Source organism: Canis lupus, chromosome 2 (assembly GCF_011100685.1).
Source record: "Canis lupus familiaris isolate Mischka breed German Shepherd chromosome 2, alternate assembly UU_Cfam_GSD_1.0, whole genome shotgun sequence".
Lineage (NCBI taxonomy): Eukaryota > Metazoa > Chordata > Mammalia > Carnivora > Canidae > Canis > Canis lupus.
The window spans coordinates 27,811,398-27,838,459 of record NC_049223.1 but is presented as its reverse complement, the minus strand read 5'-3'; the positions used below and the strand labels follow the sequence as shown (position 1 = coordinate 27,838,459).

At 44.6% G+C, this 27,062-nt stretch overlaps 1 protein-coding gene across 5 annotated transcripts in view; it reads right to left on the bottom strand.

The window, feature by feature from the left end:
* The window catches only part of SFMBT2 (Scm like with four mbt domains 2), a 216,150-nt gene that overhangs the window by 64,318 nt on the left and 124,770 nt on the right, over positions 1-27,062 (bottom strand). For all 5 annotated transcript variants that reach the window (XM_038530176.1, XM_038530172.1, XM_038530175.1 and 2 more), the window contains 2 exons: positions 11,741-11,842; positions 7,260-7,407 (listed from right to left, as the gene is read on the bottom strand). In XM_038530176.1, coding sequence (XP_038386104.1) covers positions 7,260-7,407; positions 11,741-11,842 — 250 coding nt within the window. The remainder of the gene's footprint in view (positions 1-7,259; positions 7,408-11,740; positions 11,843-27,062) is intronic.

Here is a 27,062-nt window from a genome sequence, read left to right as displayed (position 1 = left end):
GCTCAATCACTGAGCCACCCAGGTGTCCCTAAAAAATCCTTACTTTCTAGTGGGGAGATAAAGACAGTGATATATAAATACCCTAGGACTTGCAAAAATCCTAGAACACTGGGTAGACCCTAATAAATAGCTAGATGGAAGGAAGTACTTCACTCTAAGGATTACAGAAATCCCACAGAAGTAACGACCACCACTGAAAATTAGTGCACGATGAAAAATCACAACCTGCATAAGGAAACAAATAAACATGAGACTCAGACAAGAAAAGGCTTTAAAACAAAATGACTGGCTAGGGATAAAGAGGGTTAAGACCAGCAAGCTCCAACAGTCCCGAACCTGAACACCCTGCATGCTTCACACACACACACACACACACACACACACACACACACACACAGAAACTGACAGATCCTCAGTCTCATAATATTATGATGTACCTTCTAGCAAATTACAGAACAAACAAAAATAGAGTGAATACCTAATGGTGGAACAATTCAATAAGTTTGACGTAAGAGAACACTCTGACAGTTCATTTGAAAGCACAGCTAAAACAGATAATTCCGTAAACATACATACATTACCCAAATTGTCTCAAACAGAAGTGGTAACCATGACTAAATGAACAAACATTCAAGGAAATAAATTCATAGTCAACAGAAGACAAACTGAAACAGCACCAGCCCCAGATGGTTTTACAAGCTAGTTTTACCAAACCTTCAAGAGTCGGGTCATCCATATCTTACACAAACTGTTCTGGAGACACACTGCTTAGCAAGGCAGCTGGAAATAAACATGCAAAATCAGTGGTATTCCATTATACTGGCCATAGCCAGTAAAAAAATCAAATGAATAGTAATAAAAAAAAAAAGCCATTCATGACAGCAAGCAAAAGGACAATGTGCCTGGAAAAATTCTAGCAGTAGACCAAAAGTTATAAAAGATACTATAATAATAAGTCAATTTTTCTAAATTAATTAAGTCTAATGCATTGTCTGAAAATCCAATGGGGTTTTGCATACTGTCTCCCAAACTGATTCCAAAATTCATGCACGACAGTAACCTGCCAAAAGCAACCAAGACAATTCTGAAAAGGAGGAAAAGTGGAAGGATTCACCTGATGGATATCAAGACATAAAGTGAAATCAGTTTTTAACAAAAGTGAAGTTGTTTATGCAGAGACGGACAAATGGACCAATGAACTAGAATGACGTAGCTAAGGTCCTCAGCCGTTAAAGGGACTTGCTGTACATTCGTGGTGGCGTTACAGATCCCCGGGGAAATCTCAGACCATTCAATCAATGATGCTTCCACAAAGGATAATCTGAAAATCCAGTTCAACTTAAGCAAAAGAATTGAATAACACTGTTTTCTTTCCTCATGCCTTGCAAAAAATTGAGTCCAAGTACACTGAAGGGCTAAATACAGAACATGAAACTGCAAGGTTTTTAAAGAAAACACTGCAGAACATCAGTAAAAAAAAAAAATTCTAAAGACATAAACAAATCATAATGGGAAAGATTGGTATCTGATTCCATTACAATTTTGTATTTCAATATAATATGAAATACCATTCAAAAGTGAAGCGAAAAGCCACAGGCAAGACTATTATATACTGTGAAGTGCAAAAGAAGAATTCATATTCAAACATATAAATGCTTCTATAATCAACAGGAGAAGGGCAAAAAAATATAATCAACAATGCAAAGGAAATACAAATTGCCCACAGGCCTTCGACGAACTGCTCCGCTGCACGAGGGACTGGGGACACGAAAGTGAAACGAGGAGACCTGTCTCGTGGTCCTCACAATGGCAATATCCAGGCATGATAACAGTAGTGAGCATGATGCAAAATGGAGCTCCAGCAATTCCTCACTCATTCGTGGTACACACCCCAAGAGATCGCGCACTTTTGGGCGCATGTACAAAGATGCACCCTTGAGTACCATCCATCCAAAGGGAAAGCAGGAAAGATCAACGTCTCCCAATGGGAAGCGGATTTCAAGAATTAACGCATAATCCCACAATGGGCAAAATGAATAAATAATCGACATGCATCAGCATCTTGACAAAGATCTGCAAGACGCTGGAGGGTGTAAAAGTTACATAAAGATAGAGCACGATCCGGTTTGTGCACATATCAAAAAGATGCGCTGGAAAGCTAACACTGAGAGCCTGCACGTCCAGCAGTAAAAGCGGAACATCTTTGGGAAGGCGGTTATCCCGGCGGAGCCTGGGTGGAGCGGTGGGGACGTGGCCGGGAGGAAGGGAGGAGCACAGAACGAGGGCCGGACTTGAGTCCATTCAACGCTCAACAGGTACTGACCAAGAGCCACACTATTTTAGCCGCTGATGATGAGCAGAGAACCAGAGCAAAGTCCCCGCTCTGTTCTCAGCGATGTTTCTCTTTAGCGGAGAGACAAAGAAGGAAAATACACATTACTTGTATCTGACATGCTAGAAAGTTCTCTGCTGCAAAGCCATGCAGGGGAGGAGATACAAAGGTTGGGGGGAGAGATCTCTAATTCACACTAAACAGGACAGCCAAGAAAGACACCGCCCAGGAAGGCAGGAGGAGGACAGACCACCTAACAACCTAACAAGGGGGGATGAGTGCCAGGCCCCAGGAAGGACAAGGAGGCCGGTGGGTCTGGGGACAGCCTGGATGGAGGCCAGACAGGGAACCACAGGGACACTGTCAGCTGTGACCTGAACTTGGCTCTGAGTGAGGTGTCAGGCCCTGGACAGTCCGAGCAGAGCAGGGATGTGTGTGATGCACATCCTAACACCACCAGCCTGGCCATCTCATCTGAGAGCGCATGAAGGAAGCCAGGGTGGCCACTGCACTAACCTAGGACAGATGTGATGGTGGCCTGGACCAGCGTGGTCGTGATGACACCTGGTCAGATCCCGAAAATATCAACGGGACTTCCCACCAATGGAATAGATATGGAGTGTGAGGAACAGACAGACAGAAGGGACTCGGTCCTATATTATATACTGTAATGCTTTACTTCACTTTTTAAAAATCTGAATCAAATGTGGCCAAATGCCAGCACTGTGTTCCATCACAGCAGGAGGTCCAAGAGCATCTGTATTTATTATTTTCTGTCCCCTTCGCTATGTCTGAAATATAACAGATTACAAAACGGGGCAAGTGCATCAGCCAGTGTATGAGGTCTTGCTTTAGGAAAAGACAGTGCCAAATAGGGGATCGGGGCTTTGCAGCTTGGTAATAACGAAAAACACACTTTTACTTCTTAAATCATGTTAACAGTTTATCTGCCTATTATTAAGACGGCCAATTGTGGAGACACAGCGCTTTATTTTAGCGATTTACTTTGAGTCTTTGCGCACCCACTTCGCAACAGATTTACAACAAATGTAAAGGCTTATTTACTATTTTCCACTAAGATCCCTCTGGGGGAGCCATTTACTCCTCTTATTCTATGACTCATCCTTGATGTTACGTGCCAACGAGGCTAATGAAATAGTTTAAAAATAGCAAGTCATGGTTGATAACCGATAGATACCTTTGCTTAGCTGATTTATTTCCTTGCTTGATCACTTTTTATAGTGCCTATAATATTGAATTGTTGTTTGCTGGCTTTAAACAAATGGAATAAGCCTTCCAAGGTTCACGGTTCTGTCCTTTGCTGACCAGGAAAGCATTTGCTCTCAGAGACGGACTGAAGCCTTCCTGTCCATTCTAGCTTACGCACTATTTTTCTCCAAACTCCACATACAGATTTTTTTAAATTAAGAAATAGAGTCAAAACAAGGTAAGTATGAGTCTATGTTCTCTGCAAATCCCCTATATCACCAGATATCTTTTTTTAAAAGATTTTATTTATTTATTCATGAGAGACACAGAAAGAGAGAGAGAGAGAGAGGCAGGGGATCCCTGGGTGGCTCAGCAGTTTGGTGCCTGCCTTTGGCCCAGGGCGCAATCCTGGAGACCCGGGATCGAGTCCCACGTTGGGCTCCCAGCATGGAGCCTGCTTCTCCCTCTGCCTGTGTCTCTGCCTCTCTCTGTGTGTGTGTGTCTATCATGAATGAATAAATAAATCTTAAAAAAAGAGAGAGAGAGAGAGGCAGAGACACAGGCAGAGGGAGAAGCAGGCTCCATGCAGGGAGCCCGATATGGGACTTGATCCAAGGACTCCGGGATCACACCCTGGGCCAAAGGCAGACACTTAACCACTGAGACACCCAGACGTCCCATCACCAGATATCTTTTGTTTCATCCACTGTTTCCCACTGGGAGACACCTGGGATAATATCGTTCAGGGATCGGCAATACGTTGTGACTGTAAGTGGTGTTTACTGTTCAAACAGAAATCTAAGCAATGTAATATGTTCATGGAAAACATACATGCAAGAAAACATTTATATCACTTCTCAACACGTCTAAGAAATCGAAGATGCTCTATGTATAGAGCTCACAATTTAAGCTAAAAACAACTTTTGTAAGAAGAGTACAGATAGGGCAGCCTGGGTGGCTCAGTGGTTTAGCGCTGCCTTCAGCCCAGGGCCTGATCCTGGAGACTGGGATCAAGTCCCACATCAGGCTCCCTGCATGGAGCCTGTTTCTCCCTCTGCCTGTGTCTCTGCTTCCCTCTCTCTCTGTGTCTCTCATGAATAAATAAATAAGATCTTAAAAAAAAAAAAAAGAAGAGTGCAGATGTTCAGACATTAATAAAGCAAAGAACGGTGTTTGAAAAAATTCTACAGCATGATCCCCACTCAGCCCTGCTCTGACACATAAGACAGGTAACAAATTAACCTCCCAAGGAAACCATAAAATCACATACAGAAACCCCCACCTCCACCTCTCCATTTTAATTCACTTTAATTACAAAAACAAATACGTTACTATGTGCATAACATATATTTAAATATATAACAAACATATTCTCACAAAACGACGAGAGCTCAGTAATTAAAGCCAAGACTCTGTTATAGCCGCAGGCACTTGGAAAAATTATTCCCTAGAATTATTAATTCCCCAACTGTATTTCTCCATATATCATGAAACGCAATTAACCAAATAGGCACACCCATTTTCCAAATAAATATCCAAACTGTGCCAACAATCTCTTTTCTTAGACATATTTCTAACACTTAAAGTTCATAAGAAATATATTTAAAAAAAATCTAGAAACACCGGGAAAACATTTAACCTCCGCTTAAGGGAATAATGAAGCCGATGAAATGCATATATGACTGTTTTCCCCCTCCTTTTCACACAACTCATTTTTTCTTTAAATTCTTACATAGATTGGGACACCTGGGTGGCTCAGGGGTTGAGCATCTGCCTTTGGGCTCAGGTCGCGATCCCGGGATCCTGGGATCGAGTCCCACATGAGGCTTCCTGTGGGGAGCCTGCTTCTCCCTCTGCTGTGTCTCTGCCTCTCTCTGTGTCTCCCATGAATAAATAAAATCTTTTTAAAAAATTCTTAAGTAGATCTTATTACTACCTAGGTATTTAGAAAGTCCAACCACGCAACACTTTAGATATCTAGAAGTCTTTCTTTAGTGATGCAGACCCAGTCACACAAATGAGTCAGGAAGGAGAGACGGTCCACGGGACTCTCAAACTTAGCCAAGTGACCCGTCATTAAATTTTGCAGCAGAAAGAGACTTCTCCAATCTGCTCTGCTACCACTAGATTGTTCACAATGTAAAACAAAAAACAAAACAAAACAAACAAAAAAACCCTGTAGAACCATCCGAAGAGGACTATAGAGATACCCAGACTTGAGTCTGTCTTTGACTCTGCAGAGCAGCCGTGGAATCTGGCAGGTGTCCCACAGGACAGTCTCAAAAACCAGAGCATGAAGTGGCCAGAGTCACCTGTGAGGACCGACCCAGAAGCTCAGGCGAGCTCTCAGGAACTGCAGTCCTCACCCCGGGCAGCACCACACCAGCAGGCGGACCTCCTCCCTGCTCCTCACCAGCCAGGTGACCTTGGGAGGGTCACAGAACCGTGCTGTTACGAAGCCTCTTCCCAGGGCTGTGCTCGTTTTGAGGATGGAATGAGTCAGATGCATAGAACAGGGCAAACAGTGACTGTGAAAGTTCACCACATTGTAACGAGGCCACTTTCTGCCCCCGCAGCGCCCTAAGGGGAAGGATCAACAGCTGAGGAGGAAATACCCCCAGGGATCTCCCGGGTGGGGATGAGCATGGAGGAGGAAGGAGATGGACAGAGGGAGGATAGGGAGGATGGAGGAGAAGCGCCCAGTGGATCACAGGATGGACGAGGCGAGAGCAGCACAACAGGTCCTCTGGGACCTGTTGACACCAGGCATCTGGAGCCTGACCTGTGGGTATCAACCTTCCCACAGGGTGACCGCTACCGATTATCCAGTCCCTGGCGATCTGGAAAGGTCAGCACAGAGCCCCTGTGTCATCTGTGGGTCTCTGTTAAAATCCCGCCACACGTTTGTTCTTCTGTCTAATGCCTTCCCATCTCCTCTGCTATCACTCCATCCCCTCTGTTCTCCCTCCCACCTCGTCTCCTTCCATCCAGCTGCTGTCTTCCCTGAACGAGCACCAGATTGGTCAGGGACAGCAAACCACGTCACGGCACACCAAGCACCGGCCTTACCAACAAGAATGTGGTTCGTGGGTCCCAACTTGAAACTATTTTAGTGCAACCCGGCTCCCGATTTAATTATTTTAATGTGTTGTGGCATCAAATTCTTGGTTATCAGAGAGTGACTGAGCTCTGGGGGAAATTTAAATGATTGGAAATAAAATTGGCAAGAAATGCTTCTTTAGTGTTTCGTTGCATTTTTTTTTAAAAGAAGGCTCCACGCCCAGTGTGGAGCCCAACACGGGACTCGAACTCACCACCTGGAGATGGAGACCTGAGATCAAGAGTCAGATGCTCAACTGACTGAGCCACCCAGGCGCCCCGTGTTGCATTTTTAAAGCCACTTCTCAGACACTTTTAAGTGTTGAGCCCTGATCACTTAGTGATGCTGCATGTCCTTTGTCACCAAGCATCAGCAGTAACCGAGCAAGGAGCTGAGGAGGACGGAAGTAGCTTCTCACAAAGTCTATAGTCACGCACCCCACGGGGGTAGGGAGCTGGGACAGACTCCTGTGTCGAGCCACCTGTGGGACAGAGTTTTCCCACGACATTGAAATCCTTTACAAGGTAAACTGCTCGAGATCAACCAAGGCACGCTTCATTGACAGCAGGACACCCTCGTGAGCCACACCAACCCCATGCATTTGCACAGAATACAGACCTTTGGGGGGTGTGAGATTGACTCCGTTTTTAAGGCACCATTGGACTGGTAAAATTCCCAAAGAATCCGCATGGCACAGCATCGAGAGTTTACTAGGTTCTGCTCGGAGGTCGTCAATAGTCACTTGAAAAAAATGATTGTTAAAAACCTGGAAGAAAAAAAAACAACCAGAGAACCAAGTGTTAATCCTTTAGAATTTTTCAGGCAAAACTAGTATGAAAAGCTGTCCCAGCTTCCAAATGGAATAAATGTACTTCCTCAAGCACAAACTGGCGCTTCAATGTATACTAGTAAATCGATCCAATTGCTAAAAACGTTACGAGTTGATTTCCCTGTGGTCACTGTAATGGAAAGACAAGCCAATGAGTAGCATACAGAGAAAAGAGTAGTAGACATAGAAAACACTGGTGGCTTTAGAGAGGTAAACTGATGGCTCAGGCTGGAAGAAAACCAAACTCACACAGTGAAACAAACCCAGGGCTATGGCCAAGCAAAGGCGGGCCTTGAAAGGTGAGTGGTTTCTCCGTGTACACAGCAGGAACCCACGTCCTCACGTCAGATCACTCAAGAAGCTCCACCGTCTGGCTTGGGGACTTCTGGCTTCACCCGGCATCACAGCCCTCCAACCACCTCAGCCTGCAGCCCAAGGAGGACCACTCCCCCTGGCACGTACATCCCTGCTCAGCATCCTCCCAGCCTAGAACACATGCCCGGCCCACTGAGGCTCTTGCAAAAAAGCACAAGAGCATGGTTCAAGGTACATCCTGAAAGTCAGTGCTGCTGGAACGTTCTCCTGACCACTCCGGTTCTGTGCCCTCAAAGCTTCAGCCCTGCACCTGTGTCCCGAAACTCCTTATCCCAAATCGGTCTCATCCAGCAGATCCTCGGAGGGCAGTCTCTGCTTTGTCACTCAGTCAAGGTGTTCCCACAAGGCCCAGAAAATGCTTTGTACAAAGGAACTGCATAAACAGCCACAGCGTGTAGGAAAAAAACAAAACAAAACACGTTGGTGAAGGAACAGAACAAGGTATGCTGGTGGGAAGAGCAGAATGCAAAAACGAGATGGACCCGGGCACTTAAAAACGTGATGGTTTTAAAGTCTAGTATGTGACACAGGCCAGAAAAAAAAGAGATCACTTTATGGGCTCAACAGCCATAAACCAGTAGTTTCTCAGGAAATCCTAACGCTCTCATGGAGGCTGTGATTCCTGGCTCCTTCATTTACAAAATATCTTCCGGAAGCAGTCTAAATTAAAAGCAAAAGCTGCAGAGTGCACTCACTTTTGTTCTCCTCGATGTTCATTCCAGTAAATAGCTATCATTCTGCTGCTTGAGGTCTGCCTTTGGAAGCAGACTTTACAGAGCAAAGGATCAAACCTCACCTTCCCAGTGAGATCTTCCCTGCAGCCCAGTTTCAAACCCCATCTCCCCTGCCACACTCCAGCCTTCCACCCTCCGCCTGTCCCGCCCCTGCTGTGTCTCTCCCCTTAGCGTTTAACATGGGACATTCTGTATCGATTTGCTTACTTTGTTTGTCTCCCCGCCCTCACCATTAAAATATAAGCTTTGTAAAACCAGGGACTTTTGTCTACATTCCCACTGTCCAGACCAGCTCCTACAAATGCCAACATGACCTAGTCTCACATGCGTGTGTGTGTGTGTGTATACACGTGTGCATGCACACACAGATGCATATTAAAAATGTGGAATTCTGGGGTGCCTAGGTGGTTCAGGCAGTTAAGCATCTACATTCAGCTCAGGTTATAATCCCAGGGTTCTGGGATTGAGCCCCATGTCAGGCTCCCTGTTCAGCAGGGAGCCTGCTTCTCTCTCTCCCTCTGCCTGTTGCTCCCCCTGCTTGTGTGTGCTCTCTCTCTCTCTCTCAAATAAATAAATAAATAAATAAATAAATAAATAAATAAATAAATAAAATCTTTATTAAAAAACGTGGAATTCTGGTGGCTGAACCTCTTAGCACCACTGGACCCTGTAACGATGGGCACTAAGGGATCTCCAAAACCTATTAACATGCACATTCGTGTGTGTGTACTTCAGAAAAAAGCTAAATCAGTTTTTTCAAATCCATCAGGGTCACATCCCACATGGTGCAGAAACACTGAGCTCTTGGGTCCATAACCTGCAGGTCTCAGAACTATAACCTAGAGCAGTTAACCAACTGGCCCAAGACTATGTGGCTAGAGCTAGCCATAGAAGAAATGGAACCAAGACTCTTGGTCTAAATAATATGATATATTTCACATACACAGATGATATGTCATCATCATCTGTCAGTATCATACTGTTTTGGATCACCAAAAAAAAAAAAGAAAAAGAAAAAACCCCATAATCTATAATCTCACTGCATGGCAAAATGGCTAAATGTTGGGCATTTTATTCAGGATCTGCTACATAGTTAACTACTTTCCCGTCTATGGGCTTTAATGTTATTTATTTATTTCTTCAATAGGTGTGCCATGAAGAAAAGCCTTGAGGAAAATGAGAATGACATTTTCATTACAGTGAGTACTAACAGCAGAGTGTTATATTCTCAATCGTAATATTCTAAAACCTTCTCCGATGTTGGGAGGAATACATTTAATTATAAATACCTACTGCATTAAAGAATATCCTGATACTGCACTCTATGTAGGGGAGTCCGGACCTGGGGACGTGCCCATCGAAGCACACATTGCCATCCATGGGTCTGACAACTTAGGGCCAATAAGAGACGAAAGAGGGGTGCATGTGCAACAGAGAGACTGAGTGCTTTATCTTTGGTAAAATGGGTAAGAAAAAAATAAAATGAAAAAGAAAATGTACCTTAAAAAATTTCAGAGAAAATATCCTCCCTGCCTCCGCCCTCAATAAGACTTACTTAGAAAATTATGTATCGGGAAACGAAACTATAGTGACTAGAAATCTATCCAACAAGATAAGGATATTTGGGCTGAAACTAAGCATAAGTACTATGTCACATTCTAACATTATAGATTATAATTATTTACAGACATAAGAGTGTCAGCCTACTACTGACACCACCAGGGATTTCTATTTACTATACCAACACCAGGTGAAGCAGACACCGTGACCTCTTAGAGTGAGGACAGGGTAATATATATCCAGATAAATGGGCAGCTGGCATCAGTGTATCAGCTGCAGCTGGAATAAAGGAAAATTTTGGCCAGGCTTCAGCAAGGTATCACTCACCAGTTCTGGGAAAATGTGCACCTACCAGAATACACATTGAAGAGCCCCAAAGGTCAATTTAAATAAAAAGGCTTTTAGTGCATGGCTTATGACTGTTAAGAACATAAATTGCAACCCAAAAAACCATCCTGCAAAGCATAAGTCAGTATTTTTTTTCTGAAGCTGCAGTTATTTTTTTAAATAAATTACTGTAACAGTTACATAAAAGTAATTTATGTTCTAAAGAAAAAAAATTGAGAAAAAAAAAAGAGAAAGGCCTTTCATGATTACAGCCGTTTTCCAGACTCTGAAATACATTATCACCACTGTATCTCTCAAGCCTTACCAAATCATAAATTAAAAAAAAAAAAAGAGAGAGAGAGAGAGAGAGCATACAAAATGACTCTGAAACACTCATCACTGTATTAACAAATCCAGTCTTCCTTGGTAAAAGAAATTAAAATGGAATTGACTTTTGGACCGTTAATTAAGTTCCCACACAAAAGGCCATTAACTAAAGCATACATTGGGTAAGAAAGGTGGGTTTCTCGGTTTCCCCGGCCATTAGTAGGAGGATGCTTCAGGTACAGACACATGCTGGAGGTGTGACTTCCACAGGTGACTTCCTCTAGATGATTGGCACAGCCGAGGGAAATTATAATCTTGAAAAACCATCAGACCGTCAGGAAAATGGACTTTACCTTAAAAGGTAATCTCATTTTGAATCTGCAAAACGGAGAAGCACGCTCTCCCTTTAGTGAATGAGAGCCAGGGGCAACAAGGAAGCGGACGTGGGGACACACACTGGAGATGGGAATGTGCTTTCCACCACTGTCGGGCATTTCCAAAATACAAGCGGATCCCACGAATGACTGTGGAAGAGGAGCGAGTTGCCACTGCAACGATTACAGCAGGTGAATCCGGAGCAGCCCAAGTGAACAAGGACGGGGACAAATGGCAGCGTGGACGTTACCCTGGTTGGCCGAAGAAGGCGCGCCATGTACTGGCGGCGGAGTTCACTGCCCTACAGTCAGCAGCGCACCTGAGCCTCCCTCCGGGTCCCTTAAGGCCACCAGCCCCGACAGCCCGTAGGAACCAAATCTGCCCCAACAGGAGGCATGTGCTCGGCCTGGCTCTGTGGGCCAGGGACCAAAGGAGCCCCTTAGTAGAGCGTGGCCCGAGGAGAAGGTGCTCGCTCTGGGGCCGCTTCGCCCCACTGCGCTCCACCCCCTGCGCCAGCACATTTCGTCCAGTCGGCTGGACATGAAGGTAAAGAGCAAGGGAGGGAAGCTCACCTTGGTCACTGATGCAGGACAGATATGAAAGGGCTCGCTCAAATTCACTGTTTCTAGCTTCATCCCAACTGTGAAGAAATGGCTTCGCAGATCTGCATGATCCTGCAGGGAAAGGACAGAAACATTGAAAGTCATGGTATCGTAAATTAACTCGGGCCCTGTCTGGACGCTCTCCTTAAACACTTTATTGGGTAACTAAAATCGGATTGAAATAATTAACCCTCCCCCTTTCAAATTTCTCATTATTGCGAGATACTGTGGATTTAATTATTTTCTGCAGGCTAAATTGCTTTTCCAAGGGAAGGAAACACGCCTTTGTGGCCATGCTTAAATTTACACCGAGCAAAAAAATTCACATTGCACTGCTTTGATCTTCCTAGGTGCTATAACTGAAGCACAGCAGAGTAATGCAGGCAATCAGTCATCTGAAACACACAGCAGGCGCATCTTCAGAAGATGGGGCCTCTTGCTATGGGACTAGTTCGCAGGGCTTCAGGGAGACTCTGTGGCTGATACGGCTCATCCCTGTCTCCTGAGCCCAAGAGCACACAGCTTATCGGTCAACGGCGGAGAGCCGCCGATCTTGGGAATGTGTGCACATAAAGGCCCCAAACAGCTCTGCACACAATCAGAACCCGACTCCTGCTCAATAAAGATGAGCAACACCCCCTGTTTAATAGGTGTCTGGCAGTTTTATAACCCACTCACAGCAACCTTATGCGTGCGAGATGGAGCCTTCCCGCTTTCCCAAGAAAACAAATTTCTATATCCACTTTCCCTATACAGCAATAGATGAGGCTGGCTGGACTCCGGATACCAGGATTTATTTTGCAGAGACGGAGGTCATCTCGTAACTCACAGCCTGTATAAATGCTAGTAGATAAATAAACGTATTTGCAGTCTGTCCCTGAGGGAGTAACAGCTGCAAATACCTCCTGCTATTTCTAAATACATCAGTTGGTCGAGACGTACAGCAATACCGAGGGATCTATTACTTTCTTTTATCTGCAAATCTAAAGTGGATTTTTAATTAATTCAATGATGTCATTTGACAAGTGACTCCGAGGATCATCGCAAAGAGTCCCGCCGGGCTGGGGCTGCTCCCCCCTGCAAAAGCCGGTCGGGGTAGCAGGGGGAGGACATGAGAGCAGAGAAGAACTGCTTACATGACTCCCTACCACTGTGCTGCTTCACCAAACAAGGGGGAGGCTTTAGATACCCAGAGAACCCCAAGGACCCTGTCTCGGGTTATAACACCACAGTCTGCAAAGGTATCAATGCCCAGTGCGCGCACAAGAAATGCTGGGTCTGGGGGTGGGGGGCAGGCAGGCCAATAAGAAGGATGTGTTCAGGGTGCAAGGACATGTGACACAAGCTCACTGAGAGAACTAACCCGTTCTCAGCCTTTATAAGTTCCTTGAGAACTTAACTACCAACAGTTTACAAAAATCACATGCATAGGAAACCAAACACAAGGAAATACTCTTCAGGAATATCAGGAGGTGATTTTATTATTTTATATTTACAGTACAGCGGGTTTTTTTTTAAAGATTTATTTATTTATGATACAGAGAGAGAGAAAGAGAGGCAGAGACACAGGAGGAGGGAGAAGCAGGCTCCATGCTGGAAGCCCAATGCGGGACTTGATCCCGGGACTCCAGGATCACGCCCTGGGCCAAAGGCAGGCGCTAAACCACTGAGCCACCCAGGGATCCCCAGTACAGCGGGTTTTTAAAAAGATTTTATTTATTTATTTGAGAGATGGTGAGCATAAGTGACTGGGGCGGGGGCGGGGGGCAGGTGACAAAGGGAGAGGGAGAAGCAGCCTCTCGCCAAGCAGGGAGCCTGACGATGTTGAGACTCGATCCCAGGACCCTGAGATCATGACCGGAGCCGAAGGGAGATGCTTCACTGACTGAGCCCCCCAGATGCCTCTACAGCGCTTCTTTTTATTGGTGGCTGGGAAGCTGGCTCAGAAAAAAAAAAAAATCAGAAGAAACAGCACAGAGAGTGAATGCATATTAACACGCCTCGACCACAGCGCCCAGGGGGATGAGACAACAGTGGGAAACTTACACCCAAAAGCAAGACCTGACACCTGAATGAAAAGATTAAAAGATACAGTTCCTGTCAGACATCAACACCCCCTAGTGTCTCATGATCAGTGGGAACTGAGGCCAGTAGTCGGTTGCACAAATACACACCCTTTTTAAAAAGATTTTATTTATTTATTTATTTATTTATTTATTTATTTATTTATTTATTTATTCATGAGACACACAGAGAGAGGCAGAGACACAGGCAGAGGGAGAAGCAGGCTCCCCGAGAGGGAGCCCGATATGGGACTCGATCCCAGAACCCTGGGATCACGAGCTGAGCCACCCAGGCGTCCCACTTTCCCCATTTTACATACGAGAACCTTTTCCCCTTTTGAGATAAGGAATGGCTCCAAAATCATAATACAACATACACTTTGCCCGAATACTGTCAGCAAGTTTAAGCAGTCATGATTCTACTGCTTGATGAGACAGAAATGGCCCCAAATACTAATAAAGACCCACATGTAACTATAGTTGAGCCTTGAGCAATGCAGGGCTTTGGGGTGCCAACCTCCTGCACAGTCAAGACTCCATGTGTAACTTCTGACTCCCCCAAAAGGTTGTTAGCTTGCTACGGACCAGAAAAGCCTTACCAATCCCATGAACAGTTGATTAATGCTTATTTTGTACGTTGTGTATATTATATGCCGTATTCTTACAATAAAGTAAGCCAGAGAGGGGCAGCCTGGGTGGCTCAGCGGTTTAGCACCACCTTTGGTCCAGGATGTGATCCTGGGGATCTGGGATCAAGTCCCACGTCGGCTCCCTGCATGGAGCCTGCTTCTCCCTCTGCTTGTCTCTCTGCCTCTGTGTGTGTGTGTGTGTGTGTGTGTCTCTCATGAATAAATAAATAAAATATTTTTTAAAAAAATAAAAAAATAAAGTAAGAGGAAAGAGAACGTTAGTATGAAAATCATGACGAGAACACATCTACAGCACGCCACCGTATCTACCGAAAAATATCTGCATGTAAGTGGAGTTCAAATCCATGCTGTTCAAGGGTCAACTGTATAATAAATGGCCCAGACGAATGTAATATTTTCACAGAAGTTGGGCTTCTCTCTGCTATCAGATGTCCCTCCTTGCTGCTGTGTTCCCTCTCATTACTCACAGCTACAAGGCTAAACATTCTTGAGATGCGGCTCACCAATAATAGGAAATTTGTAACTTCTGGCTGCCTCCGCCACCAGCACTCTCCTTGCAATTTCGATTTCTTTCTCCTTTCTGTTTCTGCCTGATGACATTCTGGGCTCTGGTCTACCCACCGTCATCAGCCCCCCCTTGATTTCAGCTCTGTGCCCACTCTTTGCTCCAGATACCTCTGTTCCTGCTTGGAGGAGAGCCAGCTTTCTAAGTAGAACTGACACAGGACCGCCAGACCCTTTCTACATCACGGGATTTCAGTGTGACCTTGACCACTGATTTGAAGCCTTTGGCCAATCTACACCCCTCCTGGGTCAATGCTTCAAGCCCTGACAGATTTCTCCATCACAGCTCCCAACGTTGTGTTGAAAACTCTATGGCACTAGGCACCCTACACTACTAGATGTCCCTTAATAGCTGTCTTACCTTATTCCTAGTTGTCAGGTGGGACCAGGCAATGGCTGCTTTTCCTTAGAAATAAAGCATAAAGGCTCAGGGCAACAATTTGCTCCTTGGATAATCTCCTTTCAGAGCTGCTAGCTTGTGTTATCAATGTTTATCATTAATGATTTCAGTGTATTCATCATCAAACTCTAGGTAAAGAGGGGATAATTTCATGCAGAAATCACACACTCTCCTTCCTTTTTTTCTGGAGAGGCCATGTGCTTGTTTGTCAACCACCGACTGTCTCTCTCTGCTTATCCATAAAAAATACCTTTCACATTAAAATCATACAAGGCCATGTGTGAGGTGAAAATAAAATATTAGCGACATTGATATTTTTTAAAAATTAAAATGGTGTTGACAGTATTTCATCTCAGTGACATTAAACTATTTTTAAGCCATTTAAAAATAATGCTTAGAGAGTAAAGGTTTACAAATGAGTCTTCTCATTGTCAATCACAGCTTGAATTTCCTACATCTTAAACTATTTCCACTACCTTTCAATTACTTGCAAGCACACGGACCTCTTACTCATGGAAAAACATCAGTTTTTGCTCCAAACTATGTGAAAACTCTTCAATCCTATTGTTTAATACACTAAGAAAGGAAGCCAGACGTTATGAGACATGGCTGCATCTAAACATAGGTGTTTATATTCTGGTCTCAAATAATCCACATCTATCCAGAACAGCCTCTTAAACTTGAACCCTCAATTTCAGAAACAAGCCTGGAAACTATACAACACGTTCCTGTATTCCCAGACCCACCTTCCACTTTCTTAGATTCACCTTTAATCAGTATTTAAAAAAGAAAGAAAGAGAAAGAAAGAAAGAAAGAAAGAAAGAAAGAAAGAAAGAAAGACCAATCCTTCAATGACTATGTAGAAAATCCCACCTGTTTCAAAGGCAAATCAATACAATGAAAATGTTTTTAAAAAATCCAGGAACAAAGACACATGATGATCCTGAGTTTGGTTATGATTGTACCCCTACTGCTTTAATGCTTATGTCCCTCATGAATGATGATGTCAGAAACTTTTTTTTTACTACAAGAGATAGAACAGTATCTGCTCAAAAAGGCTTGCCATTGAAACCTCCAGTTGGCCACTGGAGACCTTTCAACAAACAGGACAGGTAGCCATGTGTTCGGTGCAATTCTTCTCAGCCAAGGCTGATCTCTCTCATGTGTGTTCCTTGCTTCTTCCAATGAAGACCCCAACAAGTGCTTATTGAATGAAGCTGAAGAAATGATCAAAACTAGATGATTTATTGATATTCATCCCAATGCCATAGTCCATCATTCACTCAATAAGCACACATTAAACACCACCAAGGTACCACACACACAGAGCACTACATGACGTAGAGCACACACACAGTGACATTATCAGAGGGAGAAGGAAAAGAAAACAGCTATGGAAGATCCAGGCTTAGAAGAAATTCCAGAATGAACTTCTTTACTGCAGCATGCAAAAATCACGACTCCTATGATGACGGCAACCCGAGGATTTACAGGAGTGAATCTTAATTTGGAATAGGAAAGCACATGACTCGGAAGGGTAAAGAAAAGATTATGGGAAAATGGCTTGGTAAATTTAGCTTGGGAGGCTGAGCCTTAAAATACTGGATTTAGGCATTTTAAGGCTGATCAAAAAAGGCAAAGGGAGGGGATCCCTGGGTGGCCCAGGGCACGATCGCGGAGTCCCAGGATCAAGTCCCACATCAGGCTCTCTGCATGGAGCCTGCTTCTCCCTCTGCCTCTCTCTCTCTCTCTCTCTCTCTCTGTCTTTCATGAATAAATAAATAAAATCTTAAAAAAAAAAAAAAAGAAGGCAGGAAGTCAGTATCCTGGACTTTAAAAAAAAAAAAAAAAGGCAAAGGGAGTCACTGTCACTCCTAAAAAATACGGAGTTTTCTTATGATAATTAATTCAATGCCAGTAAATTTCTAAATAAGATAATGTACAGATTTTCTGAGCTCTGTGTGTGTATATATAAGTATATGAGGAAAAGTACAGATACACTCATTGAAAAACAAATTTAATCGCCCCCAGACCATTTACTTTGGGCTGCTAATGCACTGAGAGTACATGCGTTCATTTACACAAACACCAGCTAATCATTCTCGATGTTAAAAAGAGAGAGAGGGTTCCTGGCCCCTGAAGATGATTCGCAAAACTGATTATCTACCGAGAGATAATGGAAAATTCACTGTGGTTTTAAAGATGCATTCTGGCCTTTGCAAAGCTCTAGAGAATCATTCACACCTCACAATTATTGGATCAAGAATGATGTTATTCCTGAAATCAGGAGGGATTACTAAATCCTCAGTACATTCACAAATATGCCTGTCACAATCAAGAAATACTGTTTATTTAAATGTGCCAGAGTCCAGTTAAATTGCTTACAGAAAAACTTCCGTTTAAGAAATGCTGGCAGTGTCATTCCCATCTACATCCATTGCTACACATTTTATTCTTGCCTGAAAGTAGTTTTATATTGATCAGAAGTAAAATGCCATTCATTTTATTGGAGGACTGTCTTAGCAGCCTACCTTAACAATTGCTCTTCAGGGAACCTTATTTTTAGTGGCATGACAACGTACAAGAGATTATGTATACATCAACTTTTGTTCTCCATCAGCTTTATTCTCTCCAGGAATCCAGGAGCTCCCTTACTCTCTGCATGGAGAATAACCTGGTTTGGCACATGGTATCAAGTAGAGAAACAGTAACAACCTAGCACATTGTAAATACTTGTGAGCACTTCCTTGTATTATCATTTTTCCCTCACAGCAGACTAGGGAGGGGAGTATCCACCCTATAGTAAGGAAATTAAGACACAGAGAGGTTAAGTCATCTAAGCAAGGACACAGAGCTCACCAGAGAAGCCAGATTCAAATCCAAGTGGTCTGACTACACCCATGCTGAGCTTCAGGTTATAGACTGGGAAACAAAGGCCAAAAAGGATCTTTTATTTATTATCGCTAATTAGTAAATAAATAAGCAAATAAAACTGTGACCCAGGGCGCCTGGGTGGCTCAGCGGTTGAGCATCTGCCTTTGGCTCAGGTCCTGATCCCAGGATCCGGGATCAAGTCCCACATCAGGCTCCTTGCAGGGAGCCTGCTTCTCCTTCGGCCTGTGTCTCTGCCTCTCTCTGTCTCTCATTAATAAATAAATAAAATCTTTAAAAATAAATAAATAAACTAAAATCTTTAAAAAAAAACAAAAAAGAAAACACTCTTGAAGCCCATAAGCTCCTAAGGTTTTATTTCAAAGACAGATACTGCCAGATTAAAAAATATCAGCTCTAAATAATGATCATTGACTTAACCTTCAATGTTTGCTGTTAATTCATAATACTTTTTCAATGGCTTATGAAAAGTGTGTCAGAGAATCATGACACTAAAAACTTACCCCCTAAAATGTTTATATACCATCAGTCTTCAAAAAATTAAGAGGTGATTTTTACTAACTGCTTTCATGTGTTCTTTAAGCAATGAAGATTTAAGAACCGTGTGCAGCAAAATGCCCCTGGGGCCTGGTAAGCAAGCTATCCTTCATCAATACCTATCTTCTCACGTGATCAATGTTAACCCAGACAGGTTCATCTGATAAACGTGGTTAATCTAGTTCCTGGCTGCAGAGTGCACACGAATCTCAATCTGTCAGTAGTATTTTAAATACTATGTGTTAAGCGTTCATTTATACAGAGTAAAGAGCAAGAAGATGATGTGGCTCCTGACGTTGAGAAGCTTGAAATTTAGTTAGAAAATGACTAAGGAGGAATAAATAACATGTCACGCTGGAAAAAGAAAAGCGGACAAACCACAGTGTCTTTGGTTGTTTGGTTTTATAGCTTTGGCTGATGTCTTGTTTTATTTTACCTGAGATGCAGAGGCCAGGTAGACCGGCCAACCTCAGAGCATCCCCTGGGGTGCACCAGGCCCACGCTGGTCACCCACAGCTTCCAGCATCAGCCTCTGATGTGATCCCTGCCCTGGAAAGAGTTGCCATGCCTGGAAAAGGTACTAGCTGTTTCCAGAAGAATCAAATGTCACTGCCTAGAGCTGTCTTAATATTCGTCATCCAAGAGTAAGCACCATCCCAAACTTATTTAGCAGAGTGATAAAGCATCAGGGCAAGCACCTGAGTTCTTTATAAAACGGCAAATGACTCTGAGTATTACTCTACAGGAGGAGATGAAACATATACTCATCAGGACACAGAAGAAAGAAAAGATGGGAAAGATGGAATGTTCCATCGTTTTGGGTCCTCCTCATCGGTCACATTCCTACTTGAACCTGACTCATCCCTCTGCATTTATTTTAGAGGCTCGAAGAGCTGCAGGTTATGCCCCCAAAATTTGCTATGTGGCTATCACAGACTCCTAAAATAGTCGATGCTTCCTGCCCCCCCTGCTTCATTAGAGAAATACGTCTCACATGATAGAACAATATGAAGGATGCGGCACAGAGGGAATGAGTTCAAACTAATTAACACAACGCAATAAAAATGCACTTTGTGAGGATGTCAATGTAAGGAAAGCAGTGCATCCTTTCCCAGTGCAGAAACCAGACTCCTAACCCAAGTTCCACAATTAATTGCTCCAGGAAGTCTTGCAGTGGTGGCAATATGAGCCTCGGTCTTCAATTCTTTGCTTTCTCCTTTTTGCTTATGTTGATATGAAATAAAATGGGCATCTGGGTGGCTCAGTGGTTGAGCGTCTGCATTTGGTTCAGATCATGATCCTGGGGTCCTGGGATCTAGTCCCACGTCAGGTTCCCTGCAGGGAGTCTGCTTCTTCCTCTGCCTGTGTCTGCCTCCCTCTCTCTCATGAATAAATAAATAAAATCATTAAAAAAAAGAATATGGGCAAAAAAGAGATATGCAATTTGGTGCTCCCCCCACATTTTTTTAAGCACCGAAATTTCTTTTCTTTTTTCTTTTTTTTAAGCAGACTCTATGCCCAGAGTGGAGCCCAATGCAGGGCTTGAACTCATGACCCTGAGATCTAGACCTGAGCTGAGATTAAGAGACAGATGCTCAACTGACTGAGCCACCCAGGCACCTCCAGCATCAAAATCTCTTGTGTGTCATACCTACACAAAAATATTGCACAGTGTAATTTTTTTTCAGTTCCAACATACCACAGGGTACTCAAATGTTGCGCCTGCATCTTTTCAAAGGCCTCGATTAATTTACATAATTTCTAAGAATAGGCTTCAGTGAAGTCAAAGGAAGGTTTTAATTAGGATTACGTTCAAATTGATATATAATGAACTGCGCTTTAATGCCTTTACTTATATCAGCATGATATGACATGCTTAAAAAAAAATCCAGTGCAATTTATCATCTTGTTCCTCTTTGTTTTACCAGAGATCTAGCGCTCATATGTTCACTAGAAAATTACTCTCATTATCTTAGTTTCATCTAAAAATGGACATTAGGAAGCCAGCATTTATTAAATCAATAGCATTATTACATTTTAATTCCACTGCACTGGATTAAATTTAGCCAATGAAATATTTATAATGAAAATGTAATAAAAAATCTGTACGCTGCACCCTAATCAGCATTTCCATTCTTTACTTACAGCTGTAAATAGCAGTTTTATCTACTAGCCATACAGTAAATCAAGTTAAAAAATAGTCATGAAGAAATGTAGTACTATATACTTCAACTTGAACCACAAGATTTATAACCGGTAACTAGAGTAGACCTATTTCACAGTAAATCCAAAAAGTGGTACACTAGATTTAAAAAAAAAAAAAAAAAAAAAAAAAAAAAAACGAAAAAACCCAGAGTACTGAGAATGCCTTTCATTGATTAACATTTAGCACCATAAAAGCATTTGTAAGTGGCAAGGAATTCGACCTCACTTACAGCAGCGTCATGGAAAAAACCACGGCTGATTTTGTGTGTGTAGGTAAACAGTGATTACAGTGTCTCTTCCCACACTTATTTCATCCTCTCCCCGATAAAGCCAGGGCATCTCTTCCCGTTTCCACAGCAACCCTCCGGGGGGCTGGGAGGGGGCAGTCCAGGCACCCTGGGCTCTGGAAGAGCTTGGTGGCCGCTCCTGGGGGGGGGGCAGGGGGGATCCAAGCTTCACAGCCCAGAGATGGAACGTGACTGACAAAAATACTGCTGGGTGCCCCTTCTGCTGAAGAAGCCCCAAGTGCAACCCAACTGTTGTCTTGGAAATACGACCGTGGCCCTGAACGGTCCCCACTCGGGTCGACGCCACCCTTCAGTGATAGAAAGTAGAGTGGATAGCAAGCAACGCTCTTCCACATAGCAGGTGGATCTTGTGCTCCGACCCGTGCAGACACAGGCAGCAGCTTCTGTAGCGCAGGGTGGTCCGCTCCTCTGAACAGTGTGGGATGGAGAAGATCCCACATTTTTAAGTGCCAACTGCCAGGAAGCCTGGCACAGGCCTAATAACAGAGTCCCAAGCGCCTTCCTCAATCCTGGCTGTCCTCGACCTCTCCCCGTCCACCTGTTTCTAGGGGAGAAAAGTATTCAATCTCTGCCTCAGCACTGTTGGCATTTGGGGGCCGGATAATTCTTTGTTGGTGGTGCTGTTCTGTGTGCTACACGATGCTCTTGGCTGCATCTCTGGCCTCCACCCATGAGGCACCGGTAGCTCCCTCCTGGCTGTGGCCAGCAAAATGCCTCCCAACATTGCCACATGCCCCCTGGCAGGCAAAGTCTCCCCGATTCAGACACCCTGGAGAGGGGACACCTGCATGTGTGGGCTCCTCACCCTTCAATTTCGATGAGCCCCTCAAAGTCCCTTGGTTCTCTGCACCTCTGTCTCCAACACTTAGTGAACCCGGAAGCTCCCTCCTGTCTTGGTTCGATGAGTTGTGCAGGCCAACCCTTTCAGTTCTAATTTACTACATGTCATCCCAACAAGGCCTGGAAATCCTGACTGGGCATCTGTGCCAGTCCACACTGCAGGTCCAGTGTTGTTACTTAGCCTCCCAAGGCCACCTCTCTGAACACTTGGTGTCTGACATGAGAAGATGCTATGCCGGATGAAGAGAACCACCACAAACACACCCTACTCACAATCTGGTGTCACACAACAGGTACTTTGTGTATAAAATAAAGATGATAGGGATCCCTGGGTGGTGCAGCGGTTTGGCGCCTGCCTTTGGCCCAGGGCGCGATCCTGGAGACCCGGGATCGAATCCCACATCGGGCTCCCGGTGCATGGAGCCTGCTTCTCCCTCTGCCTGTGTCTCTGCCTCTCTCTCTCTCTGTGACTATCATGAATAAATAAATAAAATCTTTAAAAAAAAATAAAAAAAAATAAAGATGATAAATGACTTAGGTACTTGTTAACCTGCCTGCTACCCTGGTAGCAAAGGGTTTGTTATTTTTAAGGTGTAAACTACCACTTCCAACCTAGAGACAAGACCATCACTTCCAACCTAGAGACAAGTAGACCAAGTCACCCAGTGGGTACCATTTCCTAAGGAAAGCCTTATCCATTGGCCATGTTGACATAGCCAGGCCACAAAATCCCACTCACACTGGCCTGAGCCATAAGGACATCCATTATGTCCCATAACAAAATTTTCCACTCAAGGCTGCTGGTAAAGGGAGGAGGGAACGACGTCACACATGGCCCAGGTTCGTTCAGTGGAGGGACCACTCTGGGGGAACCACTTTCCATAGGGCAGCTCTCCTCAGGGCCTGCAGATGGCTGCAGGGTCCCAGGATCCTCAGCCTAATGGGATGAAGTACAGAGGGAGAAGAGAGAGCCACCTCTTCCCCATGCCTCTTCTGAAAAGCCAGGTCACCTATGCTAGAAACCATGTAACCGGCGTCCTCATACACCCTTGACCCCAAGTGGTCACATGCATCTTCCCAAGCCAATCGCTGTCAAGAAAAACGGGGCCACTCTTACTGGCCTACACCAGTGGGTCTACTTCCACACAGGGAGCACCATTAGCCTCTGGATACCAGCATTTGAAAGAAATGGGAGCACGTGTTCATTATGACAATAAAGAATCATCCTGCCCTAATATCTAACAGAGCCTCTGTCAGAAGTGACTGAGCAACGAAGGGTCACTCAACATATTCCAGGTCATGTATGATATTTCGGTAGGCACATACTTAACACCCTCAGGATTTATTTCCTCATTCCTTGTTGCAATGACATTTCCTGGGCTCAGCCTTTAAATACCCTTCTTTACTTCTAAAGACTCTACAAAAGCAAATGGAAAAAGATCTCGGCCCTGGGATTCAGATAGGTCTGTGTGCGCATTGTGGATCCTCCACGGGCTCCCAGCCCAGGGCAGGACAAAGAATGAACTTCTCTGGGCCTGGAGACCCCCCTAGGAGTCTTTTTTTAACGATTTTATTTATTTATTTGAGAGAAAGAAAGAAAAAGAGCAAGCACAAGCAAGGGGAAGCAGGAGAGGGAGAAGCAGACTCCTCACTAAGCAGGGAGCCCGATACAGGACTCGATCCCAGGACCCCAGGATCATGACCTGAGCCGAGGGAAGGTCCTTAACCAAGTGAGGCACCCAGGTGCCCTCTGAAAGGGTTTCTATATATTCCAGAGACACTCCGAAGGTGTGCGACTCATAACACAAGAACGCTTCCGGCCTGGCCTTGCTCACTACCCTCTCACTGATGCACCTGCAGCCTCTCTGAATCACTAGTAGCTCAGAAACAAGTGAGGTCCAGTGAATGGGCCAATTTGTACAAATATAACCAAAATGACTAAATTTTCTGAACTCCTTTACAGCCTGAAGTTATGTATGCATGTATGTACCTTTAGGAAAATCAAGGGGACACAGAAACCTTTTTTAAAAGATTTTATTTATTTATTCATGAGAGACACAGAGAGAGAAGCAGAGACACAGGCAGAGGGAGAAGCAGGCTCCATGCAGGGAGCCCGATGTGGGACTCGATCCCAGGTCTCCAGGATCACAACCTGAGCCAAAAGCAGACACTCAACCACTGAGCCCCCCAGGTGTCCCTAGGACTTAGAAATTTCACCAGCAACTACAGGACATTTCAGTAAATATTAACAAGCTTTAAGTCTGGTCTCTACTATTCTAAACTTACTCGCTTCACTTTTTAAATGTTAAACACAACATGACATATGCATGTAAAAGTCTATCTGGTATGTTTATCCTTCTGGTTAGAAGTGGGGCTGGAGACCATCCTGGAGGCAGATTTTCATCTTGCCCTTGACTTCATACCATTAAGACAAGGCAACTCAGAGGGCTGTCCAAGGAAGTGAAGGGAAGCTGAGAGATCCCCACGCTTTCATTTACACCCAAGCTACACACAGACCCCTCAGGGGGCCTTTCTCAAGGAAGGATGGAGCTTAGTGAAAGCTGTGGGTTCGTAGCACAGAAGCATCGCTGTGCTGGGGGTCCTGGTTTTCCATTAGACCATTAACCCCTGAAAGAAAGGAGTTAGGCTCCTCCTTACACAGTCTCCCTCCTTGAGATACTGTGATTTGCAAATGCTTGTTCACGAAAGGCACACGGTAATTAAAAGTCCAACCTAACCAGGTCCTCTGGGTGGCTCAATCAGTTAGACACCCGACTCTTGATTTCAGGTCATGATCTCAGGGTTGTAGGATCGAGCCCTGTGTGGGATTCTGTGCCCAGCACAGAGTCTGCTTGAGGATTCTCTCTCCCTCTGCCTTTCCCTCGCATGCTCGTGCTCTCTATAAATAAATAAATCTTTTTTTTTTTTAAGAAAAGGTCCAACCTAACCCACAAAGGATCTGTGTGTGTGTGTGTGTGTATGTGTGTGTGTGTGTATACTGCCTCTATACAATTTTATTGTGGCTCATTACCAAATCCTCTACAGAAGAAACGAGTCGAATCACTTCTTAATTATTCTTATCGATGGAGAGTGGCGTGGAAAGTCTGAACAAACAAAAATCTGACACGACAATCACTTTGAAACGTTTCTGTCTTCGAGATGCATGCTGCACCCCCCACCCTACATCCCAACACCAATGACACTGAGTTCATGCTAATATTATCCTGCTGTCCCCGAAACCGCAGTAACTGGTGGGAGCCAGAATAATCAGCGGCGAACAGAAGCCATTTGGGAATGATAACTCACAGAGCAGATAATGGAAAGTTGCCTATATTCTTAAATTCTTAATGTTTAGAATTAGAAGCGAGTTGCTATCTAGCAGATTGCAAGCAGCAGCAACCGAGCTGTTGTTATGGCGAACTCCACATACCTTGGCTTTGCAATTTTTACGATTATGCTTATTGTTTGACCAGACTTGCCCTCTCGAGTGTGTCTCTCCCAAGATTCTCTCCAAAGCTCATAAAAACGAGATGGCCCCCATCATCCTTTTCCCATTAATGGAATTCACGTGCCGTGGTTCATGAACCCGAGCATACGAGGGGCAGCCTGGCACAAGCCCTCCCTCGCGTTTCTACGCACCAGGGAGGACTGAGCTCCTCTTCGATCTAGCACCCCAGAGAGGCTCTGCTGCAAAACCCTCTCCGAAGTCTTTAAAGAAATGAGGACGACAGGGCAGGGGTGCCACATGCGTCTGGCAGAGCCGTGCCTTCAGGCCCAGGGGTGCAGTGAAGGAGCCCCAAGGGAGGAATGCCCGGAACGGGCAGCGGGGAGACCTCCGAGGTCAGGGCAACTGCATCAACAGGGTGGCAGGGGGCAAGCCATCAGTCTAAGAACCCTCTGTCTAAAACAGCCCTTCTTTATTTTATTTTTAAGATTTTATTTATTTATTGACGAGAGACACAGAGGCAGAGGGAGAAGCAGGCTCCATGCAGGGAGCCTGACATGGGACTCAATCCCAGGTCTCCAGGATCAGGCCCCAGGCTGAAGGCGACGCTAAACCACTGAGCCAGCAGGGCTGCCCGACAGCCCTTCTTTAAAAGGAACATTTGGGTTTAACCTGATGAGACCGCTTATTTGCTACGCTGTTTGGTATCACACAGTCTGCCATGTGGGACGGAGGACATCATGCCAGCGATTAAGGGCTGGCCCGACACAGGGGGCCCACAGCAAATTCCGGAGAATCTAACTATCCCACCTGAAGGCCAAACTTAGCCACAAGGGGGTTTTGTTGTTGTTGCTGTATTTAGCAGTGGAACAAGAGAGAAAGAAATCAGTCACCATAGAAACCACAACATCACCATCCATCGTAACACAACAGCTCACATGCTTCCCTACCCCTTTGGCTGAAGCAGATAGAATGAGAAAGGAAAGCTCTCCTCTCTCTTGCCTCCACTTCACCTTCCCTCTCTGGCCTCTAACCTAGCTAGGTCTCAGACCCTAAACTACAGAAGAGGTTCCCTCCAACGGGTTAAACCTACAATCACACCAACAGGTACATACTTCAAAGCTGAAGAGAGCTAAAGAAATAACAGGCCGGGGGATCATCAGTGTGGCAGGAGCACAGCCCCAACACTGCGCAGAGAAGACGAACATGCATGGAATATCTGCCTTTCTTTGTCAATTTGCTGGTGTTGAAAAATAGTAATAATCATGGCTGCGAGCGGCACCTTCTCTTACCAATGAGCCTCCTCCCCGCGGCCCCCTCCCTTTGTCAGCTCTAGAGAGCAGGGTGCAATGAAGAAATCATGACAAATACAGCTGGAGGTGGGATCA